Source organism: Balaenoptera musculus, chromosome 15 (assembly GCF_009873245.2).
Source record: "Balaenoptera musculus isolate JJ_BM4_2016_0621 chromosome 15, mBalMus1.pri.v3, whole genome shotgun sequence".
In the NCBI taxonomy this organism is placed as follows: Eukaryota; Metazoa; Chordata; class Mammalia; order Artiodactyla; family Balaenopteridae; genus Balaenoptera; species Balaenoptera musculus.
In genome coordinates, this window is record NC_045799.1 from 14,707,839 (window position 1) to 14,730,696 (window position 22,858).

Here is a 22,858-nt window from a genome sequence, read left to right on the forward strand (position 1 = left end):
GGAAGACATCAAACATCCTACAATGTGTGGACAGTCCCCCACAACAAAGAATAATTTGATCCAAATTGTCAATAGTGCCGAGGTTGAGAAACCCTGTGCCAGAAAAAGGAGTTTAACAGATCCCTAGATTTTAGGACTGATTAGGTTTTAAGCTCGATTGAGGGCAGATGACGTCGTCTTTTATTAAGGTGGGGACAACCGATGGAGGAGTATATTTGGAAGGTGGAGCCCAAGAGCTCAGGTGGACCCGATATACTGAGATATCTCTTCGGCACCTAAGGATCATGCGGAGGTGGCAGTCGAACATCTGATTCTGGAGCTCAGGGGAGAGGATAAGGCTGGGGATGTAAATTTCGGAGTCTTTAGCAGAGAGATGCTGTGTAAAGCTGCAGGGCTAGACGAGATCACAGGGAATGCGTGTACACAGCAAAGACGTCCAAGGATAGAGCACAAGGGCACACCATCATTTAAAGGTTGGAAAGAGGGAGATCCAGCTAGCGAGAGGGGAGGAGAATCAGGAGGAAGGGGTGACCCAGAGACCAAGTGAAGAAAAATTTCAGGAAGAAGGGCATTATCCACTGGGTCAAAAAAGCCGAGAGATGGTATGGAATGAGCCCAGAGAAGTACCCACTGTATCGGGCTACAGGAAGATCACAGGTGGCTTTGAAGAGAGTCATTTCAGTGGAGGAGTGGAGTGGGAGCCAGGTTGCAAATGACTGAGAAGAGAATGGGAGACAGTGAGTAGAAACCGTACTTTGGGGAAGTTTTCCTGTGGATGGGGGTGGGGAGTAGAGAAATGGAACAGAACTGAGAGACAGGGGTCTAGAGGGATTTTAAACAAGCCATATTTAGGAACATTTGTATGCCAGTGGAAGTGGGTCATTCCTGAGTGAGAAATGGGTGAGTTAAGGGAGAGGGGCCCCACCCACAGGAAGCTTAGGAGGAAGTTCCCTGAACCCCTCCTTACACTCCCACCTGGGCCCCGGGTGTGGAAGATGATCAAAGCTGACCAAGCCCATCACCTCCACTCACCTGCCCCGACCCTTCAGTCAAGTCCCTCTGCCATCCTGGAGGGTCAAATCCATCCTCCTCAGCCTGCCACTTCGACCTTCTCTCATCTAGCCCACACCACCATTCCTATCTCAACCATTCCAGAATCCTCTCTGCTCAAACCACATACTAGAGTTCTGAGCCAATTCTAGTTCCCCCAAACGCCCCCTTGCTTTTTCTCTCCTCCCAGCATTTACCCCAAGAGCTCACATTCCAATCCCAAGGTCACCACTCACCAGCTAGGAGACTGCAGGTCAGCTGTGTAATTCTGTGCCACAGCTACCTCATTTATAAAGCAGGGGGAGGGAGTGATAGCAATAGTAATAGTACCTCTAAGGTAAGAGTAGTACCTGTCTCATAGGGTTGTTTTAAGGATTGGCTGTGTTAACGCACATAAAGCACGTGCAACAGTGCCCGGCACCTAGTCAGTGCCTTGCTAGGGGTAGTTCCTATCATCATGTATATAATCCGTATTTTATTTATCCACTGCCTTGCTTCTGCGCACTTAGGTTGTTGCCAGTTTCTCATTCTATGAACAATGCTGCAATTCACATCCTTCTAGGTGTTGTTTTGTGCACACATGGGTGAGGGTTAGAGAGTGGGAACGTTTTTAGGTTTAATGGTTCTTGGTAAATTATCCTCGAAGAAGATAGTCTTCCTTGCGCAAAAAGAAACTCTTGCTCACCCTTCCAGATTCAGTTCAAGTTCACATGTCATCTTGGCTGGGAAATGTTTCCTGACTTCAACCACAACATGCAGAATCACACACACAAACACACACACGTGCGCGCATGTGCGCCATTATTCTAGAAAAAGGGTCACACGCTGCACACTCTCCAAGTGTGACCCCACCTCTACCAGCCACAGAATCATCACCCTTGTAACTAAGCTGGACTCTCTGGGGCTAGAGCCCGGAGCCTGCATTTTAAGCAAGTTTTGAGGACTCTCTCATGCACCCGAAAATTTGAGGACCACTGAGAGGTCGTTGAGGATAGAAACATAGTCTAACTCATTTCTCTATCCCCAGTGCCCGGCACAGGGCCTGGCTCCACGTAAGGGCTCAATAAATGTTTGATGAATGAATAATAGGTCGGCCATTTCCTCGGCTATAAAATAGGAGTAATTACATTATACCTTCCTAATAGGAAGGATTGAACGTTAATATTTATGAAGTGCTTAGAACATTGCCTGGCGCATAGTAAGCCCTCTGTTGGTTACATACATACATGCGTGCATGCGTACAATACATACATAAATCTGCTCCTAAAGGTTAAAGAATCCACGTTTATTAAAAACATTCCAACAAAAAAAGAAGGTGGGAAGAGAGGGCCCAGCCCACCTCCCCTTCTCCTTGTCCTTCAGAACAGACCCACCAGTTTGGATCCGGCAGACTGGCTCATTCCCTATCGGGATGGTCCCTGTGGGGGCTCCCACTGCAGCGCTGAAGCAGGCTGGGGAGCCCTAGTCCTCGGGGCAGTGCAGGAGGTCAAAGGTCACGTAGCCCACATAGTCCACCTGATTCACCTCATTCCGGGAACTCACGCGCCAGTAGAAGCGATCCTGGCAGAAGTAAGCTTTCTCTGCAAGGGAAAGGCAGGACCAAGAGGGGTGATTCCAACCTTCCCACATACACATACAGAAACAGGAGTGAGATCTTTACAATCATCCCTCCTGCCCTTTCGAGATCTTTCCAAGGTTTTCATAGGACACCTGTATCCCCACCCTGCCCCCCACAGAGATGCTGGAGGGCACAGACCTCCTTGTCCAAAGCACTGACACAGAGCCTGGCACACAGTTGATACTCAGAACAATTCATTCAACAAACCCCATTCATTCATCCAACAATATTTATCGTGCCAAGCACTGTTAGAGGCACTGGGGATACAGCAGAGGAAAAATGCAGGCATGACCTCAGTTCTTTTGGTGCTTACACCCTAGTGGGGTAAGACTGACAATTAACAAGCAAATGCATAAATAAATGAGATTGGTTTTGACAATGGAGAAAGCGATGGAGGAAATATTAAAAGCGAGCGAGCAAGTGAATAGATAATGAGGGTCAGAGAAGGCCTCTCCAAAGAGGTGGCCTTAGTGCTGAGACCTAAAGGATGAGAGGGAGGCAGCCCAGTGACAATCTGGGGAGAAAACCTTCCAGACAGAGGGAACAACTGGCACAAAGGCCCTAAGCTGGGAATGACCTTGATGTGTTCAGAGAACAGCCAGAGGCTGATGTGAGTGGAGCAGAGCAAAGGGAATGACAGGAGTAGTGGGAGGGGATGAGGAGGGGGGAGGGGGTCAGATCAGGTCATGTTAATTTCTTTGACCTTGGAATGGGTCTAGAGTCACCCACAAAACCATCGCCCTCCACTCCTAGCCCCTCCCTACTCTCGCAGAATATATTAAACGTATTGGACAACCAGTATGGCTTGGACTAGGGTGTTTGCAGAGGAGCTTGTGAATATTTTGGCGGCTGAGTCAACAGAACTTGTCAGCTGATTGGAGGTGAGCAGTGAGAAAGAGAAAGCAAGTGTAACTCCAGCGACCACCCCCATTTTACAGATGGGGAAACTGAGGCTCTGTGAGTAGCAGTGACTTGCCCAAAGACACACAGCTATGAACTGTCTTATTTATCACTGTATCCCCAGTGGCAGCACAGTGCCTGGCACATTATAGGCACTTGATAAATATTGTCTAATAAAGGAATGAGCCTCCATGCAAACCAGGTGTCCTGTACTTGTAGGGGAAAGGGCTTTCAGCTGGGGAGACAGGAAATCTGGGTCCTAGTTCTGGTTGTGCCCCTGTGTCCCTGAATGATCTGGTAAGATCCCTGCCTCTATAGGGAACTCACCTGTGCTGGGGCATTTGCCTCAATCTCCACGGGCTTTTTCTTTCTCTCTCTCAGAATTTGACCAATCACTAAGGCAGGGGAACCTACCGTGGGAGGTGTCTCAGGGAGGGATCCTCCCCCGACCCTCGTCCTCATCCCTCACCTTGGTACTGAAAGATGTCGTGAGTACTCATGGGCACCCCGGGGAACATCTGGTCCACTGGGGTGGCGCTCCGGGGATCCACCTTCTGTGTCTTCACGTCGAACCTGCAGGACGGCAGCGAGGAGACAGTTGCTGAGCCGGCGGGCAGTCGGATGGCGCCTGGGCTCCCCCTGCCGGCGGTCCCGGGACTCTCACCTCCAGAAGCTCCGCCTGCTGAACAGCAGCACCTTACCCCCGGCGCGCGGCAGGGCCCCGGTGACTTGGGCCACTTCCGGGCCCAGGCCCAGCTTGTCCAGACGCCTTGGGCCTAGCACCGACGCGCCTGTGTACACCCACACTTGGCGCCCTGCAGGAGAGAAGGGTCACATCGGTCTGGGGGCGGGGCATATACTCTCCTTGAATATCAAGAGGGAGAACGCAGCGAGGCCTTTCCGCGCCCGGCGTGCCCGCAGTCTGTGTGCCCAAGGAGCAGAGCCTCTCGGTACGATTGTCCAAGGGTGCGGTGAGGAGGGCTGAAATTCAGCCCCTGCTAAATTTGCTAAATTGTATCCGCCAGAAGGGGGCGTCTTTTTCTAATGCACACAAGACGTTTTATGAATTGTCCTCGGTCTCTTGGTCCTTCTAGGTTGGTGTGTGTGTGTGTGTGTGTGTGTGTGTGTGTGTGTGTGTTTGGGGGGGGGGCGGATAGGGAAGGAAGAAAGCAGGAAACTAACCAGAGAAGAAGAAAATCTTCTTCGTGAGCGGATCCTCAAAAGCGGAGTCCAGCTTGCGGGGCAGCGCAGGCCACGTGTTCTTGATAAGGAAGGGACCCTGCAACCGGCGTCCCCCACTCTCAGAGAGTCGCCAGTACCTCCTGGACGAGAAAAGGGAACGGCTGGCACTGAACCTTGAACACAAGGTCAGTGGGCGGGGAGACACAGGCAGGTCCCGCCTCCAAGCCCCTTCCCGAAACCTCACAGCCCCTGCCCCTCACCCATCCTTGAAGAGATACAGGCGATTCCCGATCTCCGCGATGGCGTCGAAGATGTTCACGTTGCAGACATCGTCCGCTGGATCCAGGGACCTTGTAGGGATCGCAGAAGGGCCAGCAGTGGGAGGACCCGTGGGGCCAGCGGAAGGGGGGCCTGTGGAGCCAGCAGTGGGGCGTTCCGAGGGGGGGGCAGTGGGAGGCCCCGTGGCGCAGACCGTGGGAGGGGCGGTGGGCTGCGGTTCAGCCGCGGCAGTGGTTGGAGGCCGTGGTTCAGGTTCGGGGCGAGGACCTAAAAAGAGACACCGCATGAGACAGCCCCTGTTCCTACGGAGCGCTGTGCCCATGGACTGTCTGCTCCCCCAAAGCCTACCAGTGAGGCCCCCGGCGCTCACTCTCCGCACTCTAGACGCTGGACCCTGCCTCCCCCCAACCCTGGGCAGGCCGCTTCCTTTCACATACTCACCCCCATCCCCAGGCTGCTGAGAGAGAAGTGTTTTTTGAGCTCTCAACCTGAATGCCAAACAGTGCTAGGAGCTTTATAGACTCACATTAGGGACTTCCCTGGTGGCGCAGCGGTAAGAATCCACCTACCAGTGCAGGGGACACGGGTTTGAGCCCTGGTCCGGGAAGATCCCACATGCCGTGGAGCAACTAAGCGCGTGTGACACAACTACTGAGCCCACGTGCTACAACTACTGAAGCCCACGCACGGCAACAAAGACCCAACGCAGTCAAAAATAAATAAATTTATATTTTAAAATATTCACATTAGCTTGTTTGATCTTCAGAAAAAAAAACTATGAAGTAGATTCTTTAATATCCCCATTTTTAATGAGGAAATATACTAATGATAATAAGTGGTGATAATAATAAAAATGTCAAACACTTATATGGTGCTTACTATATGCCAGACATTATTCTAGCTCACTTAAGCCTCCTAACAACCCCATGAGGCAGGTGTTAGCCTCACTTTACAGATGAGGAAGTTGAGGGGTGAAGTAACATATCCAAAGTCATCTAGCCAGGAAGTGGCTGGACTGGCTTTTGAACCTATGTCTGTCTCACTCTAGAGTATGGGCTCTTTATCACCATCTCCAAGCACTGACCTGGCAACAATTGTACCCATTGGCCAGGGTCTCCAGAAGATAGATGTTGGGGGTCCTAACTTTCCCCTCCTCTGCATTCTCAGGGTACTCGCGGCCGGCAGAGCCCAGCCTTTCCCTCTCCTCCCTCCGTCCCTGCCCCACACCCTCACCATACAGATGCTGGATGCCCTGCACATCGTCCTTATGCAGGGGGTGCTTCTCAGTGAAACTGTACATGGGGTACATGAGCGCCTCTGGCACAGACGAGTGATCTAAGCCCAGCGCGTGGCCAAACTCGTGCGCCGCCACAAGGAACAGGCTGTATCCTGGACGAAAGAGGGAGCCTGAGACGTGAGCCCTGAGCCGAGCTCCCAGCCCCGGCCATCCCTCCCGGACACTACTGCCCTGGCTGAGGTCCCAGCCTGGGAATCTCAGAACCATGCCCACCTTGATCCGGGCAGAAGCCCCACTTCTTGTCTCTGTCGAAGTTGGAGGTGGTGGCGCACCAGAGCTGCCCATCACGGCGGCCCTCTCTGGTGCAGGCCGAGTACTCCTTGCCCAGGAAGATGAAGGGGAAGACGCACAGCTCCCCCGCCGAGTTGCCCTCGGTCACCGTCGCGTCAACTAGAGAGACCCAGGGCCTCCGGTGAGCCAAGTGGGTGAGTCCAATAAAGACCCAGGGGCGGGCCAGTCATGGAGAGAGAGACACTTGGAGGCCTATTTTAAAAGCTTGTGGGGGGGGGGGGGCATCCCTGGTGGCACAGTGGTTAAGAATCCGCCTGCCAAGGCAGGGGACACGGGTTCGAGCCCTGGTCCGGGAAGATCCCACATGCCGCGGAGCAACTAAGCCCGTGCACCACAACTACGGAGCCTGCGCTCTAGAGCCGCGAGCCACAACTACTGAGCCCGCGTACTGCAACTACTGAAGCCCCCGGCACCTAGAGCCGGTGCTCCGCAACAAGAGAAGCCACCGCAATGAGAAGCTCGCGCACCACAAGGAAGAGTAGCCCCCGCTCGCCGCAAATAGAGAAAAGCCCGCACACAGCAACAAAGACCCAACGTAGCCAAAAATAAAATAAATTAAAAAAAAAAAAAAAAAGCTTAGGGGGCGTGGTGCCGCACGCAGCGGAGACCAGGCTAGGCTGGTGGGCGGGGCCTGAGGATCAGAGGCCCAGGGAGAGGCTGCAAGCAGGGCTAAAAGGCGAGGCCTCCGCGAATGCGGCGGCAGCAATAGGAAGGCAGGGGGAGGAGCCGTGGTGATGGCGGCCAGAGTCACGGCTGTCCTGAGGACCGACTAGGAGTAGAAGGACAAACTGATGGGTGGAAGAGCCACGCTCGGGGACCGACGCGAAATTAGGGGGCGAGGCTGAATCAGGTAGGCGGGGCAGAGGTACCTCGGGTCGGGCAGAAGCCATAGAGCTTGTCCTGGTCATAGCTGGCGGTGGTGGCGCACCAGCGGTAGCCGTCCGAGCGACCGTCGGTGGTACAGGCAGAGTAGGAGCGGCCCTCAAAGGTGAACGGGAAAACGCAGGGCTTGCCGTCCGCATTGCCGTCCTGGGTGTAGAGTCCTGGGAGGCCCACGCGATTACCCGAAGGCGCCACGAGTTTATTGACCCACAAGCCACCTGTGTCCTCCACCCCTCCTCGCCTCCTTTCACAACGGGGGAACGGACCCAGAGAACAGGACAGTGCTTTGCAGGCCACACAGCACTAGCGGCAAGGCTGGGGTAAAAACCCAGCGTTCTGGACCCTCGAGGAGGGTGGGTACTCACTCTCGCTGGGGCAGAAGCCGAACTGGCTGTCGGTGTCGTAGTCGGCCGTGGTGCTGCACCAGAGCATGTCGTCGGAGCGGCCGTCCGTGGTGCAGGCGGAGTAGGAGCGGCCCTCGAAGGTGAAGGGGAAGTGGCAGGTGGCGCCCTTTGCGTTTCCGAAGTAGGTCGGAACCACTGCAGGAAAGGGAGACGGGGTCAGGGCGGCTGGTGATGCGCGTGAGAGGAGAAGGGAATGGGGACCGGGGCGGTTCGGGAATCTCACCGACGCCTTTGCCCAGAGACCATAACTCTTCATCGTCGAAGTGGGCGTCTCCCTGAATGCCTGGGCCAGGAGGAAAGGCGTGTGCCAGGAGCCCGTTCTTTCCATCGAAGGGATACCCATCTCCGTGCTCTGAAGAAGCAGGTGGAGAAGAGAGTTAGCCGCGTACGGTTGCGCAGGTTGTGCACTGCCCAAAGGGCGCTGGACTGAGTGCGGGCTGCAATCCAGCCTAGGAGCCGCTGTCCAAGATTTGCGTCCCCGCACTGTGAGGTGTCGGTCAGCAGGGGGCGCCATAAGGGCGAGCGGCAGCCAGGGCTGCGGGGACAAGCAAGAGAAATCCGGGTCCAGGGCCCCCTCTACTCTCTCCGAGGTCCTCCCTCCTCTGTCCCCTCTCAGATTCTCCTGGCTTTCCCCTTCTCGCGTTCTCACCCCTAACACCAAACTGGATGACGATGTCGGCTTCACGGCCGTACACGCGAGTGAAGGTGAGCGGCGTCACCGCGCTCCAGAGCGCGAAAGCACGGGCAAAGGCGTCGTCGATCACGGAGCGCGGCAGGTCTTCCGAGTAGTTTTGGATCCTGCAGGGGAAAGGCAGGAGGCTAGAGGTCGGAAGTGAGAGGCGGGATCCGGAGCAGCAGCGACACCCCGTGTCTCAGCAACTTCAGATACACAACGCTGTCTGCGCTCCACGCTTTCAGCTCTAAAGCACTTTCAGACGCATTTTTCTCTTTGGACACTCACAAAGGCCCCGACAGGAGGACTCAGACTGCGAGGTCGTTTCCCATGGGGGAACGAAGGCCCAGAGGTGTAGCCGCTTGCCCTGGGCTCACTAAATCCCTGGTTTAGTGAAACCCAGGGATGGGCCTAAGACGGGACGTGTTGACCACCGGGACGGCCTCTCCCCACCACGCCCCGCTCGCCCCCGGGGGGCCCAGCCTCGCACCAGTAGGTGATGTTGTGATGGTGCCACTTGAGGTCGCCCTCAAAGGTCTGGAATCTGCCCAGGTCTGGGACGCCGCAGCGCGGGGCACGCATGGCATTCAGGGTGGTGCTGTCCAGCTCGCCAGTCTCCGGCAGGGCCAGGCGCCGCTGGAGACGCCGCAGAGGCCGACGCAGGGACTGATCATCCTCGCTTATCTCTGCCACATGAGTGTAGCCGTAGCGGTACAGATATTCCTGTGGAAGGAGGGGCAGAGACATCCCAGAGCCCTGACTTCCTTTCTCTGACCTGCTGGGTGAGGACTCCATCCCTCCAGGCTCTCAGGGACTAGCAACAGGGTGTTGTATCCAGGACTGGGTACCCTGCATACCAGTGCCTGTGCCCACCCAAGAATCTCCCCTCCCTGTAGACATCCTCAGCTCCTTTCCACCCCTGGATGCCCCTGGCCCATGCCTACCTCAGGGCCTCCTAGGGTTTACCCCTGTTCATCCCCAGCCCATCCTCACTCCAGAACCCTCCAATGCCCCTTCACCACTTCCCGTTGCCCATCTAGGAAACCCTCATTAGCCCATTCCTGGCAGTCACTGTCCAGAGCATCCCAGTGCCCGAGCCTGGACACCTCTGTTCTCCAGAGGTGCCCATCACCCCCCAACATGCCCCTAAGTATCTCCTCTGAGAGCCCATGTCCTTCCTGGGACTCCTAGCCAGCCCTTCCCAACTCTAGGCTGGAGTGTGGGGCTACCTCTGCCAGCTGCCTGTCGGTGAGATCGCTTTGTAGTTCTCCCGGGAAGACCACAAAGGTGGGCTGGCGTGGTCTGGGGGCAGCAGAGCAGCCCAGCACCAGGAGCGCCAGGACCAAGGGCTGCCAGGGGTTCATGGTGAGGGTAGCAGTGTCTGGCTGCAGCTGCCCTTGTGGGGGCTTTAAAGAGGAGCTGTCAAATGAATCAGTGACCCCGCCCCTCCCCGACAGGCCAGGGCGAGAGCTGACTCAGGGAATGGTGTGTGTGTGTTGGGCAGTCCCAGCATGAGAAGGCAAAGAAAGGGCTTACACCACCTCCCCCTCTCCCTCCTGCCCACAGTCCCCATTGCCGAGTCAGGCAGGACCCCAGACCCACAGGAAACCACAGGCCCATAGGGGAAGGATTGGGTTTTGCAAACTGCAGAGCTTGTGAGAACTGTGTGAGAGCGAGGGAGGGAGGCACGGCTGGAGGACTCCCTGAGCCCTCCATCTGAAGGCCCCAAGTGGTCAGCCTAAGAGAAAAGGATGGAAAATTCCCCGAGGCTTCTTTCTGAACCTAATGATCCCCCTTCCCAGTCAGACCCCCTCGTGGGCCCCTCCCTACACTCCCAGGCTCTGTCCTCTTCTTCCTGGAAGCCTTCCTTGATTCAGCTTCCTCCTCTGCTCCACCTGAGAGCAGAAGGCATGGGCTCTGCTTGGCAGGAATCGGGGGATTCCACGGGGACAACCCCCTGTCTTCGACAGGCTGGATGGTTCAGGATAGTAAAAGGGGGAGTTTGTGGCATCTGGAAGCCAGCAGACATGGCTTCATTCCTTCAGTGCCTTGGGCAAATGTCTTCACCACTGTGAGTTTGTTTCCTCAGCTGTAAAAAAAGCCCTTCTGAGCTTTACCCTTTTCCCGTGGCCGGCTGGGTCCAGCCATCCAGGGCCAGCAGCCCCCTAAGCGGTCTGCTATGTCCCAGGCCCTGGGGTATTTACTGTAGCTAAAGGCAATGAGGTTGGGGTGGGAGAGGAGGGTCTGGAGAGGTGGGGGTGTGGTGGACCAGGGCGCATCCTGTGGCAGGGGTCCTATAATTATGTGCAAATATCTGGACAGCGGGCTGCTATCTGCGTTCTCTGTCCACTGGGTGTGCGTTGATTTAGACTTCCCCACTTGGGGAAACTGTGTGAAATTGTCTTCCGGTTTGTGTGGAAGAAAAGAAAAACCTGTCTACCCCCACTCCCCACTGGTGTCAATTGAATAAATGTACGTGAACTCCAAAAAATAAATAACTAAACAATAAAAATAAATTTAAAAGGGCCCTTTGTCCCTAAATTGATGTGAGGGTAAAATGAGATCCAACACATAAAATACTTACGACAGTGTATGTTGCAAGTATTCAAGAGATGGCTGTGATCGCTTTTAATTATCTGAGCCAAGACCATGATTCTGACCTGGAATCAGGAGACGGGGTCTTGGACTCTAATCTGCTGTGTGAACTAGAGTAAATGCCTTCCCCTCTCTGGGCTTTGGACTCTTCGGCTGCAAAATAGCAGGAGGGGGGTGGGGATGATCTCTGGAAGCCCTTTCACTTCTCCAGAACTGCTCAACCCAGCACAAGCGCCAGCCCCAATTATCACCCCTTATGCCAATAACAAGCATCTTCCCTCCCTCCCTTCTTCCCAACCAGCCAGTGTGAGCTAGGATCTATATTTGCCTTCTTCAAAGCATTATTTGGGAAGGACTACAGCAACAATTTGACAAGCTGTATTTAAAGGGCTTACTATGTGCCAGGCACTTTATATGCTTATCTAATAAATCAGTCTATGAGATGGAGACAGTTAACTTCCTTTATGGGAAAATTGAAGCCCTAGAGTTCACGAATTAATGAACATCTGTTTTGGAGTCGCACAGTTCTGGTTTTCATTCCCAGCTCTGCCATCTCCTGGCTGTGTGACCCTGGGCAAGTCACTTCGCCTCTGAACCATAATAATAATGCATTCTTTGAGATTTACTGTGTTGAGTACTGTGTTAAGTTCCCCATAAGCATCTCATTTCATCCCCACCACTCTGTGAGGTAGGTTTAAGTACCCTTCCCATTTTTAGAAGAGGAAACTGAGATTCAGAGTGGTTAAGGCGCTTAGCTATGATCACACAGTGAGTTAATACAACAGAATCAGGACTCAAGCCTAGGGCTATCTGGTTCTGAAGCTTTTCACCTTTAGTACCGTTTACAGGAAATGAGATGACCAGGGGGTGGAGGTGGGGGGAGACTTAAAACTGGAATCCTTCTCTCCTAATCCTCTGCACCAACTTCAGATCAGAGAGGAGGCTCCGGTCTTTGGGGAATCAGAGGTTAGGACAGGGGACTTGGGAACTATATTCCAGACTTGAGAGTATGGGATCATAGAGCAATATGATTTTAGAGATGGAAACAAAGAGACCCTCCAATCGAGAGGATCTTCATCTGGTAGCAGACATGGGCTCTAGGAGAATCCATGAACCACCCCCAATTTGCCATAAATTGTACAAAATGCCATATCTATGTACATATGTCACATTTCTCAAATTTAACGGTATTGTTGTTTGGGGCCAGATAGTTCTTTGTTTTGAGAGGCTATCCTATCATTGTGGGATGTTGGGTAGAATCCCCAGCCTCTACCCCACACCAGTAGCACCTCCCCCTGCCAGTTATGACAACCAGAAATGTTGCCAAACATTACCAAATGTCCCCTGGGTGTGTGGGAGGGTCACTATCACCCCCAGCTGAGAACCACTGATATATGTTGATTTTTCTATGTAAAGGGTCCAAAACTTTTATCATATACTCAAGCCATTTATAATGATCCTCAAACCCTTAAAGGCCATTTACTCAAGAAATATTTGTTGAGTTTTTATGGGCCAGGCATTGTGCTAAGAATTGGGAATATAGTAGTGGCCAAAATAGGCTTTGTCCCAAAGCTCATGGAGCTGAAAGTCCAGTACGGGAGAAATAGAATGAGTAATTAGTAATGGAGAGACAAACATCACAAGAGTGAGGTGAACTTATCTACTCCAATTACCGCCACCATGCAGATGAGGAAACTGAGGCCCAGAGTGGAGAATTTACCTCTCTTAGGTCACAGAGCAAGCCAGAGACAGAGTGAGGGGGGCAGAAAGGAGTGGTAGCTAAGAGCCTGTGCTCTGGAAATCAGCTGAGAAGTTCAAGTCTCCACCCTGGTACCGACTTACTGTGTGATCTGAGTCATTGACATAACCTGTCAGTGCCCCAGTTTTCCCATCTGTAAAATGGGGCAATAATAGTGCTTACCTTATGGGGCTGTGAGAATCAAATGAGTTCACAGATATAGAGTGCCTGGCACATGATAATAAGTGCTTGCTGCTACCCTAATTGTGATTGCCTCTGGGCCAGCTGGCTGTTTTTACCAGCTGTGGAGCAGGGAGAGGGCACCCCGCCAGGAACCCCAGAGCTTGATTCTTGGAGTCAATTCACCCCTCCTTTCCTCACCACCTCCCAACTTCCTCCTTTACCTCTGGGCTCCCCAACCCCCCATGAAGGGGAACTTGGGGGAGCTTGGCTTTCAACACAGCAATGGCAGGAAGTGGTTCTGTCACCACATCCCTTCCCCACTTCCCCCAGCCCCTCCTTCCAACACCACAAGAGAGTTTAGCCAAGGCACTGGGAAAGCAGGGTATACCCCCAGGTGCGCACCCCCTAACCCTGTCTAGAGTCAGAACTTGGACTCTAAGCCCCTCATCCAGGTGGAGACCCCATCAGGATGGGGAGGGGGCTGATCCTGGAGCCCTGAGTCACCAGCTGGATGACACAGCTCTGCAGGCTGCTATTAGTAACTCCAGGCCCCCAGACAGAGGTCAGCCTCACGGGATGAGGATTCTCTCCCCCTCTCTAGACTGGGGGAACTCCAGCCTGTTTCTCCCAAACTTGCTCAAGAGGGGAGGTGCAGCGGGGCCTGAGAGGCCCAGGCAGGATGTGAGGAAGACACTGGTGTCTGGGACAAAGCAGGATGGCGGCGGCGTGTGCGCTGCAAGACATTGCCCAAGGGGAGAGTATCATCAAGCTCCCTCCCCGCCACCCACAAACACACCTACTATCCTAGCCCCAGGGTGTTGGCAATTCCCATGCTGACTCGAAGAGGCCCTAATAATAATAATACCATCACGCCTGCCACTATCTATCTGTGTTGAGCTCCTTCTATAGGAAGTCATAGAATTATAGACTTTGGAATCAGACCTCCTGGGTTCAAGTTCCAGCTCCTACTCCTTCTGGCTGTGTGACCTTAAGCAAGTTACTTTGCCTCTCTCTGCCTCCATTTCCTCATCTGTAAAATGGGAAAGAGAACAGTCCTTACTTCATAGTGCTGTGGAGGGATTCAATGAGATTAGACACTGCAAGTTTTTAGCACATAGTAGGTACAGGGGTGGGGATGGGGCAGAATGTTAGCTATTATGATCCTGTTACTCTAGTGCTTTCACCCGTACAAAGTAGAAATCATGATCTCACTTAACTTTACAAATTAGGATTCATGAGCCCGTTTTACAGGTGAGGAATCTGTGAGGCTCAGGGAGTTGCCCACAGTTAGCAAGGAGGAGACCTGGGATTGCGCATGTGCCCCCAGCCATCTCAGTCAGTGATCATTCTAATAGTCAATGCCGGGGTCGGGGTTGGAGGGGGGGCACTTGACAGCTTATCCAGCGCTGTCATGTACCTCATCACCTCTGATTTGTACCTAAATGGCGGATCTTCTTAACATCCTATTTGAATCTGAGCTTTCAGAATCCCTTGGCATTCATGGGAGGCGGAGATTGGAAGCCATTTTCAAGGTGACGGACCCGAGGCCCAGAGAAGTGCTTCAAGTTGCTCACTGTCACACAGCTGATGAGTGACAGAGCTCCTGCCTAGGCCTTCTGACACCACATCTCGTGCTAAGATCAGGTCACTGGATCTGGCAAGAAGGAAGTCGATGGGGGAAGCAGCCTCGGGGGTGTAGGATGCCCAGAAGTCAGGCTAGAGGGGGTTAAAGCCTAGGAACCAACAGAGGGAACAGGTGTGGGGTATTTGACGGGGCTCTATAGGAAAAAAAAAAATGGAGGGGGGTGAATAAAAGAGGGAAAAGGAACGATCAAGGTAGCTAGAAGAGGCAGAGGAACAGTCAAGCGGAGTTTCCTTTAAGGAAAGAGGTGGTGATTCTGTGGAGGGAGAGGTGTGTGAATTGAGAGGATAAGAGGATGCACCTGGGACCAGTTCCTCCGGCATCGGATTGCCCACTGGCAGGTAGGGCTATGCTTGGGGTCCCAGCAAAGCAGGTGTAGCCCCCAAATACACAGTTAAAAGTTTGCATGTCTGTATTTTTTTAATTAAGGCTTTATTTTTTTTAGAGCAGTATGAAGTTCACAGGAAAATTGAAGGGGAAGCACAGAGATTTCCCATCTACCCCTACCCCGACCTGTGCATAGCCTCCCCCATTATCAACATAACCACCAGAGTGGTACCTTTGTTACAATCGATGAAACTTCACTGACCCATCACCATCACCCAAAGTCCATAGTTTCCGGCTCACTCGTGGTGGTACCTATTCCATGGGTTTGGTCAAATGTGTAATGACATGCATCCATCATTATGCTATCATACAGAGTAGTTTCACTACCCTAAAACTCCTCTGTGCTCCACTTATTCATCCCTTCCTGCCACAAAGATTGTTTTTGATATTTGAAAAAAAAATATCCTTAAAGTAGCCAGCATGGGAAAAGTCAGATCTTTGGTAAACTTCCTTATATAGTCATTTTGGGGTTTAGTGTTGTTTTACTTTGGGTGACGTAAGGGGAGGGGAGCCATATTCTCAGTGCTTGCAGCCTCTAAAGGTCTAAACCTGGTGCTGTTCACAATGCGGGGGGTGGGGGGGACGGGGGGAGGCCCTAGCCCTCAGGAAATCCCAGGTTAAACATTCAGTGGTCACTTGGAGTGGTCACTCCAGATACATGGAGAAAGAACCCTGGGGAACAGAGCAGGAGAGAAGAATCCACACAGCACACAGGGCAACTGGCAGCGTCTTTGCCCCTTTTACACACCCGAGTTGCACCCCTGCTCTTGGCCGGGCACACTTTCTCATGCATCTTCTAGTTCTGCGGTTCTCCGAGTGTGGTCCCGGGACCAGCAGCAGCAAGCACCTGGGAACTGGTTAGAAATGCAGACCCTCACCTGCCCACCCCACCCCGGCCCAGAACTATTGAATCAGCACCTCTGGGTGGGGCGCAGCAACCTCTGTTTTAACAAGTCTGCCAAGTGATTCCGCGGCTTCAAGTTTGAGACCTCTGCTTTAGGGGGAGAGTTTTTGACCCCATTTACAGATGAGGAAACTGAAGCTCAGAAAGATGAGGCCACTTGCCCAAGGTCACACAGCTCGTACCCAGATTAGGTGGGAATCTAGGCCTTTTGACTGTAAAGCTGATAATATAATCCTAACCCCAGTATTATAACAAGGATTGATGTTCAAATATTTAACAACTAGGCCACCCCTCTCCGCCAGTCAGAAGTGATTCTATCCAAAGAACTCCAGGAGGTCCCTTGGGGAGTGGGGTGGGGTGGGGTGTATGAGACCATTATTAACCCTTTCATTCCTGGATCTGCAGTCCTAGGGGTCTAGAGGAAGGGACTAGGGCTCTGGGGCACTTAAAAGTTTCGAAGCAGCATCTGTTTCCAATGGGTAGGGAACTATTTCAATATTTTTTTCTTAACAGTTCTTTATTTTATTTATTTATTTTTGGCTGTGTTGGGTCTTCGTTTCTGTGCGAGGGCTTTCTCTAGTTGCGGCAAGCGGGGGCCACTCTTCATCGCGGTGCACGGGCCTCTCACTATCGCGGCCTCTCTTGTTGCGGAGCACAGGCTCCAGATGCACAGGCTCAGTAGTTGTGGCTCACGGGCCTAGTTGCTCCACAGCATGTGGGATCTTCCCAGACCAGGGCTCGAACCCATGTCCCCTGCATTGGCAGGCAGATTCTCAACCACTGCGCCACCAAGGAAGCCCTGAGGGGTCTCCTTCTGGCCCTTCTCTGTCTGTGCCCCACTCCATGGGGCAAGGCGTTCAAGGGAATGTGCACACCTGGGGCCTGTGAGCCTCTTCGAGACCACACTCAGGGTACCCAGGACCCCAGGACTTCAAGCCCAAATGGCACCAAGCCTGCCTCCAGCTTCTGCGCAGGACTCTTTCCAGGGTCCAGCCTCCTGAGGTGGGCCATCTACCTAAGTGTGCACCCCTAGGCCACAGGGCTGGCCAAGAACCGACTGCTGGGGAGGTGTGGGGGGGTAGTAAATGGGGTGAACCTGGGCTAGTGTGCCCTCACACAAAAGCGGGGGTGGGATGCAGATGGGAGCTTGGCCTTGGTTGGTATTCTTGCCTTGGACCCTCCCCACATTAAATTCTGTGCCTTTGGATGCACAGAAACATTACATTTTTTGAGCATTATCTATATTAATAGCTATATCTCCTTTATTGATTTTCACTCCCACACAGTATTTCTTTAAAGTTTTAAAAGTTTCGGATCCCTGGCCCCTCACGAAGAAGATTCTGATGGAGGTGAAGGGCTCCATGGGCTAAAGCATCTGCCCCTTTTGGAAGCTCTGCATGCTGCATCTAGGCGGCCCAGTTTGGGGACGACGGGGAGGTAAGTCCCTCCTGTTGTGTCCATGGCTTTGCACAGGCTAACACTGTCACTTGCTGCTGCCCCTCCTTGCGGTCCCCAAGGTCTGCCTGGACTGGCCGCTGCACAGACCACCAGCCCAGCTGCCCGGTTCCGATCTGGGAGACGTGATGGAGGCAGCGGGCGCCCCCTGCTGGAGACAAACGCAAGCTGAACGGATGGGTTCCCCCATCCCTCCACCCCCCCTACGCCCCACCCCACCCCCGGCCGCGCCCCCATCCCCTACCTTTCCCTCCAACCTCTAGCGCTCATTTAAGGCCATCTCCGCTGGGCTGCAAATAACTGCCATCTCTTCTGCTTTCAAAAACCTTCACACATAAAATAGACATTCTAATAGCTCCCTTTCATGGAGCCTTTATTAGGGATAAAGGAGTGCCTTTGAGAATCTATGGGGCTCAAGTCCCGATCAATCTTCTGATCGCTGTGTGACCTCTGGCAAGTCATTGGACCTCTGAATAACTGAGGTTCCTCAAGAATAAAACAGGACAGTAATGTCACCTACCTCATAGGACTGCTTTGAGGATTAAAGTGGTGCCTGGCATGCAGCAAGGACTCGTTACTATTAGATGCCAGACCCGGGGCTAATGATTTCTCACCGAGACAGAGAGATTACTTGTGCCAGCTGCTGCTCTGCTCTTTCTGTTGATTATATCATTTAACCATCACAACTTCACGCGGTGAGTGCACTTATATTCACCCCCACCTTACAGAGGAGGAAACTGAGGCACAGAGAGATCAAGCAACTTGCCCAAAGGCTCACAGCTTGTCGGTGGTGGAGTATTATTTGAACCCAGGCAATTGTACTCCAGAGCCCATATCTTATTGCTACATCCTCATGGCAATCTGGGGAGGCATGTACTATGCCCATTATACAGCTGGGGACACTGAGGCTCAGAGAGGTGAAGCGACTTGCCTCAGATCACACAACTAATTAGTACTGGAGCCCTGGCCTGGACTTGCCCCAGTTCTGTCTCTCTGCATTGTCTTGTGTAGTTCCATGACAACCCAGCAGGCATGGTGACCCTGTGTGACAAACAAGGATGCTGAACTAAGACGGCTGAGTGACTTGCTCAAGGTCACAGAGTCAGTTAGTAGGGAGCTTTTTCTGTTGGGGGTGGGACCAAGGACGTTCTATTCAGGGGCCCAGCACCTCTGCAGCGCCCTGCTGCAGCCCCTGGACATCTCTTGTCTTTATAATCACAGCTCCTCTTCCCAGGCACCCAAGTTTAGCACTACTTGCTTCCAGGCCAGCCTCAGCACAGCTGTCAAAGTTGTGCTCTTAAGCTGTCAGCCTGAGCCTGGCCTCAGCATTGGCTCCTGGGGCTTCCTGTAGGGCTGCAGGCTCAGATTCCATCCCCCTGCCCTCTGGGAGGCAGATGGTACCATGGAAGGAACAGGAGTTTGGTGCCAGGTAGCCCAGAGTTCTAATCCAGCCGCGCCCCTTCATTTCTGCATGACCCTGGGTGAGTTTCATCACCTCCCTGCACTCCTATTTCATTACCTCTGAGTAATGGAGAGTTAAGTAACACAAAGAGGGGCTGGGGGTTGACTGCAGACAGTCTGATCCCAGAGGCTGAGCTTCACTGCACTGCCATAGAGTCTCCCTCTTACCCTCAAAGTTTCTATTGTTCCCATTTTACAGATGAGGGAACTGAGACTCAGAGGGAATGAAGGCTGTCCAAGGTCACACAACATATAAATGTAGGTGCTGAGATATTTGGAGCCAAGATTTGGCCTGACTCCAGACCCCACATCACCCCTACCAAGAGCTGACTCATTCTACAACAATTTTCTTCCCGGCAGAGAAACAAATCAGACTCAGGTCTGGCCTTGAGAGGCTCAATCTATTGAGGAAGCCAGTGGGTAACTGGCAGCCTTGCACTGTGGTATATGTTATGACAGGGACACATATAGTATACTAGGGGAACTCACACTAGGGAGATAGTAACCACTGGGAAGGAGTCCTGGAAGGCTTCCTGGAGGAGGTGATGCTTAAGGTGGAGGTGGAAAGGCGAAGAGCCTAGAAGAATCATATGGAGTTGTGGAGAGGGGGGTTGCCTGACAACACATACATAACGTGGCCTCTTCCTAGGTATGGGACTATTGAGGCCAATTTTTCTGTTTAATCTCAAATCCATTCTCTGCCCTTCTCCACTTCATATGGCAAACCATGTTTCCTGGGCTCCCTTGCCAACTAACTTCTGGCTCCGTTCAGCCAGTGGGAAGCTTTGGTGAGAGATCAGAGAGTAAGAAGGGAAAAGCTGAGGTATTTCTCCCCACCTCTCAGTCTTGGGGAGGGCAGGGGGAGAGAGCTGTGGTTTCAGTAGCTACAGTGTCTCCTCCGTGGTTTCAGATCCTGCTAGAAAGGCCCATTGTTGTTCCTGCTGTTCTCTGGGTGGCCCCAGTTCCTGGTCTAGGTAGTACCATCTCCCCTCTTTATAGTGCTAGCCCTCCGGGAGGGCATGCCTTTCCTGAGTTGCTAATCTCAGGTTTGCTTGCCTCAATTTCCCTTAGTCACTCTTTCAGCCCTTCCAACAACTTTGTTTCTAATTCTCTAAATTAGATTTCCTCTTTAGAATCATCTGGCCCTCCTCTTGTTTTCCTGGCCAGACCGCTGATATTGTGTCTCTGTTTCCTTGTCTATATACTGGAGGTTCAGGACTTCCCTGGTGGTCCCGTGGCTAAGATTTCGTGCTCCCAATGCAGGGGGCCTGGGTTTGATCCCTGGTCTGGGAACTAGATCCCACACGCTGCAACTAAGAGCCTACATGCTGCAACTAAGACCTGGCACAGCCAAAAAACTAAATAAATAAATACTTTTTTTAAAAAAGGAGATTCATCCAGTCATTCAACAAATAGGTATCTGGTAGGTTCCTTGTGACTGCAAAACTGTGCTAAGTAGGCTCCTTGTGACTGCAAAACTGTGCTAAGTGTTGGGAATATCACAGGAAATAAGGCAGATTAAAAGACATGAAAATCCAGGCGCTGCCTACCCCTCATATCTCTGTAATGATCAGATGAGATGTTTGCATAAATGTCACCTGCTGCCTGGGTCTCAGGAATTGCCAGCATTAGGCAAACACTCTTTGGACTAGAGCCTGTTTTCTGAATCTAAGCGTTCTGGTCCTAGGGCCTTTACCCACTTCCCCTTTCTCCCTCCAATCCTGAAAGAGAAAGATTTAGGACGAATAAAACGAAGACTTAATTTACACCATGGGGAGTCAACTTAAGGCACTCATTATCCCGAGTGGTGGTACAGTGTTAAGCTATAAATAGGTCTTTTAAGAACAGGTTTAGCTAAACCCATAGATGGCAGTGACACGGAAAGAGAAGGTAGAGATGCGCCCCAGAGCACCCACCTGCTGACTGCCTGCTCTGAGCTCTGCTGCCCTCCTGGGGCACCTAGCACAGTGGAAGGAGCACTGGACTGGGCCGGGAGTCAGGAAACGAGGGTTTCAATCCCAGCTCTACTGACCATCAAGCGCATGACCTTGGACTAGTCATTTCACTGCTCCTGAGCCTCCGTTTCCTCATCTGTTAACCTGGGACTATTGAGAGTACCTAGGATCTCTGGTTGTTGTGATGAATACCGTTTAAAAATGCATATGAAGCACCTGGTACTTGGTAAGTGCTCAGTAAGCATTTGCTAGTATGATTATTATTTGCTGCAGGAGATCTGGCCTAGAATCCCAGCCCTTTCCATTAGAACCAGGAAACTTGCTGTGTGCTTTTAAGCAAGTAATTTTCTCTCTCTGGGCTTGTTTCTTCATCTGTAAAACGGGAAAAAATAGTAACCAAACTGCCTGGCTCAGGAAAAGAGAGTTAAAGGATCAACTAAGAACCAGGTAGGGAATTCCCTGGCGGTCCAGTGGTTAGGACTCCACGCTTCCACTGCAGGGGGCATGGGTTCAATCCCTGGTCAGGGATCTAAGATCTTGCAAGCTATGTGGTGAGGCCACAAAAACCAAAAAAACCAAAAAAACACAAAAAGCCCCAAATATATATATATATATATGAATCAGGTAGTATTATTATAACTACATGAGAAATACTACAGAAATAGTACAGCAATCAGAAAGTGTGGAGGTTATGGGAATTCCCTGGTGGTCCAGTAGATAGGACTCAGCACTGTCACTTCTGGGCCCCAGGTTGGATCCCCTAACTGGGGAACTGAGATCCCATAAGCTGCTCGGTGCTGCAAAAAAAAAAAAAAAAAGTGCAGAGGTTAGAGCCAGATTGCCTGATTTTCAATCCCAGCTCCACCCTTACTTAGATTCGGTTACGATCCTATGCCTGTTTTCTCATATTTAAAATGGAAATAATAATGGCAACTACCTCATAGAGTAGTTGTGAGGATAAAATAATGTAGGTAAAGTGCCTAGTACAGTCACAGGCACAGAATATCCTTTTTTTTTTTTGAATTTTTGAATTTTACTTATTTTTTATACAGCAGGTTCTTATTAGTTATCCATTTTATACATATTAGTGCATACATGTCAATCCCAATCTCCCGATTCATCCCACCACCACCCCCACCCCCACCCTCCCCGCCACTTTCCCACCTTGGTGTCTATACATTTGTTCTCTACATCTGTATCTCTATTTCTGGCACAGAATATCTTAAGTATTATGATTACTATGCATACTTCACATGGTACCTAAATTGCTTGAGGCTTTAGAATCAGAGACCTGCCTCCATATGCCAGCTCTATTCTTTAGGCTGTGTGACCTTGGACAAGTCACTTCCCCTCTCTGAGTTTCAGCTTCCTCCTCCCTACATTGGAAGACTATAACAACCCCTGATTCCTTAAGCAACCCCTTTGCTTTCCCTGATGCAGCAAAGCACATGTGCAGTGCCTGGCACGTGGTACCTGTGGTAGGTGCTCATGGAAAATGCCTTCCCTCTTCTTTTCCTCTTGGCTCCTCTCCTCAGCATTTCTCTTAATGGTTTACTTGAACGTCCTTCTGACCCAGAGCCCCTTCACTGCTTCTAGAAATCTCCCCATCAAAGCTGAGGCCAGAACTACACACGGCATGTTCTGGTGGGAAGAACCCTTGATTGGCAGTCAGAAAACCAGGCTGGCTTCCTTCTCTTTGTAATGGAAGAATTCTGATATATTGTTTCAAGGAGTCATGACCTTGGGCCATGAGCTTTCCCTCTCTGGTCTTGAGCTCCATGACGAGGCTATTACCTTCTGTATCATGATATTTTGCAATCTTGTGCAAAGGTGGTGGCAAAGGCCAAGGTTAGGATTAAGCCTTAGTTGGGCTGGGGATGGGATTGGGTGGTGTGCAGCTACTCCTGAGTACCCTGACATCCTTGAGGGAGGTGACTTGTTTGGAGGCAGGATACATCCTAC

General features: G+C 51.9%; 1 protein-coding gene across 1 annotated transcript; it reads right to left on the reverse strand.

Annotated features, from left to right (window-relative positions):
• Positions 1-2,316: 2,316 nt before the first annotated feature.
• Positions 2,317-9,953, reverse strand: MMP9 (matrix metallopeptidase 9). Its single transcript, XM_036825867.1, has 13 exons — positions 9,806-9,953; positions 9,067-9,299; positions 8,553-8,701; positions 8,127-8,255; positions 7,865-8,038; positions 7,487-7,660; positions 6,540-6,716; positions 6,263-6,418; positions 5,011-5,296; positions 4,751-4,890; positions 4,233-4,383; positions 4,038-4,141; positions 2,317-2,630 (listed from the first exon to the last, which is right to left on the reverse strand). The coding sequence occupies exons 1-13, from the start codon at positions 9,938-9,940 to the stop codon at positions 2,512-2,514; spliced, it is 2,127 nt and encodes a 708-aa protein (XP_036681762.1). The 5' UTR covers positions 9,941-9,953; the 3' UTR covers positions 2,317-2,511.
• Between the last annotated feature and the right edge of the window lie 12,905 nt (positions 9,954-22,858).

Coding starts and splice junctions, on each gene's coding strand:
- MMP9 (XM_036825867.1), bottom strand. CDS start 9,940: ATGAACCCCTGGCAGCCCTTGGTCCTGGCGCTCCTGGTGCTGGGCTGC. Junction 8,702..9,066: donor CATCACAACATCACCTACTG/GTGCGAGGCTGG, acceptor TTTCCCCTGCAG/GATCCAAAACTACTCGGAAG. Junction 4,891..5,010: donor CTGTATCTCTTCAAGGATGG/GTGAGGGGCAGG, acceptor TTTCTCGTCCAG/GAGGTACTGGCGACTCTCTG.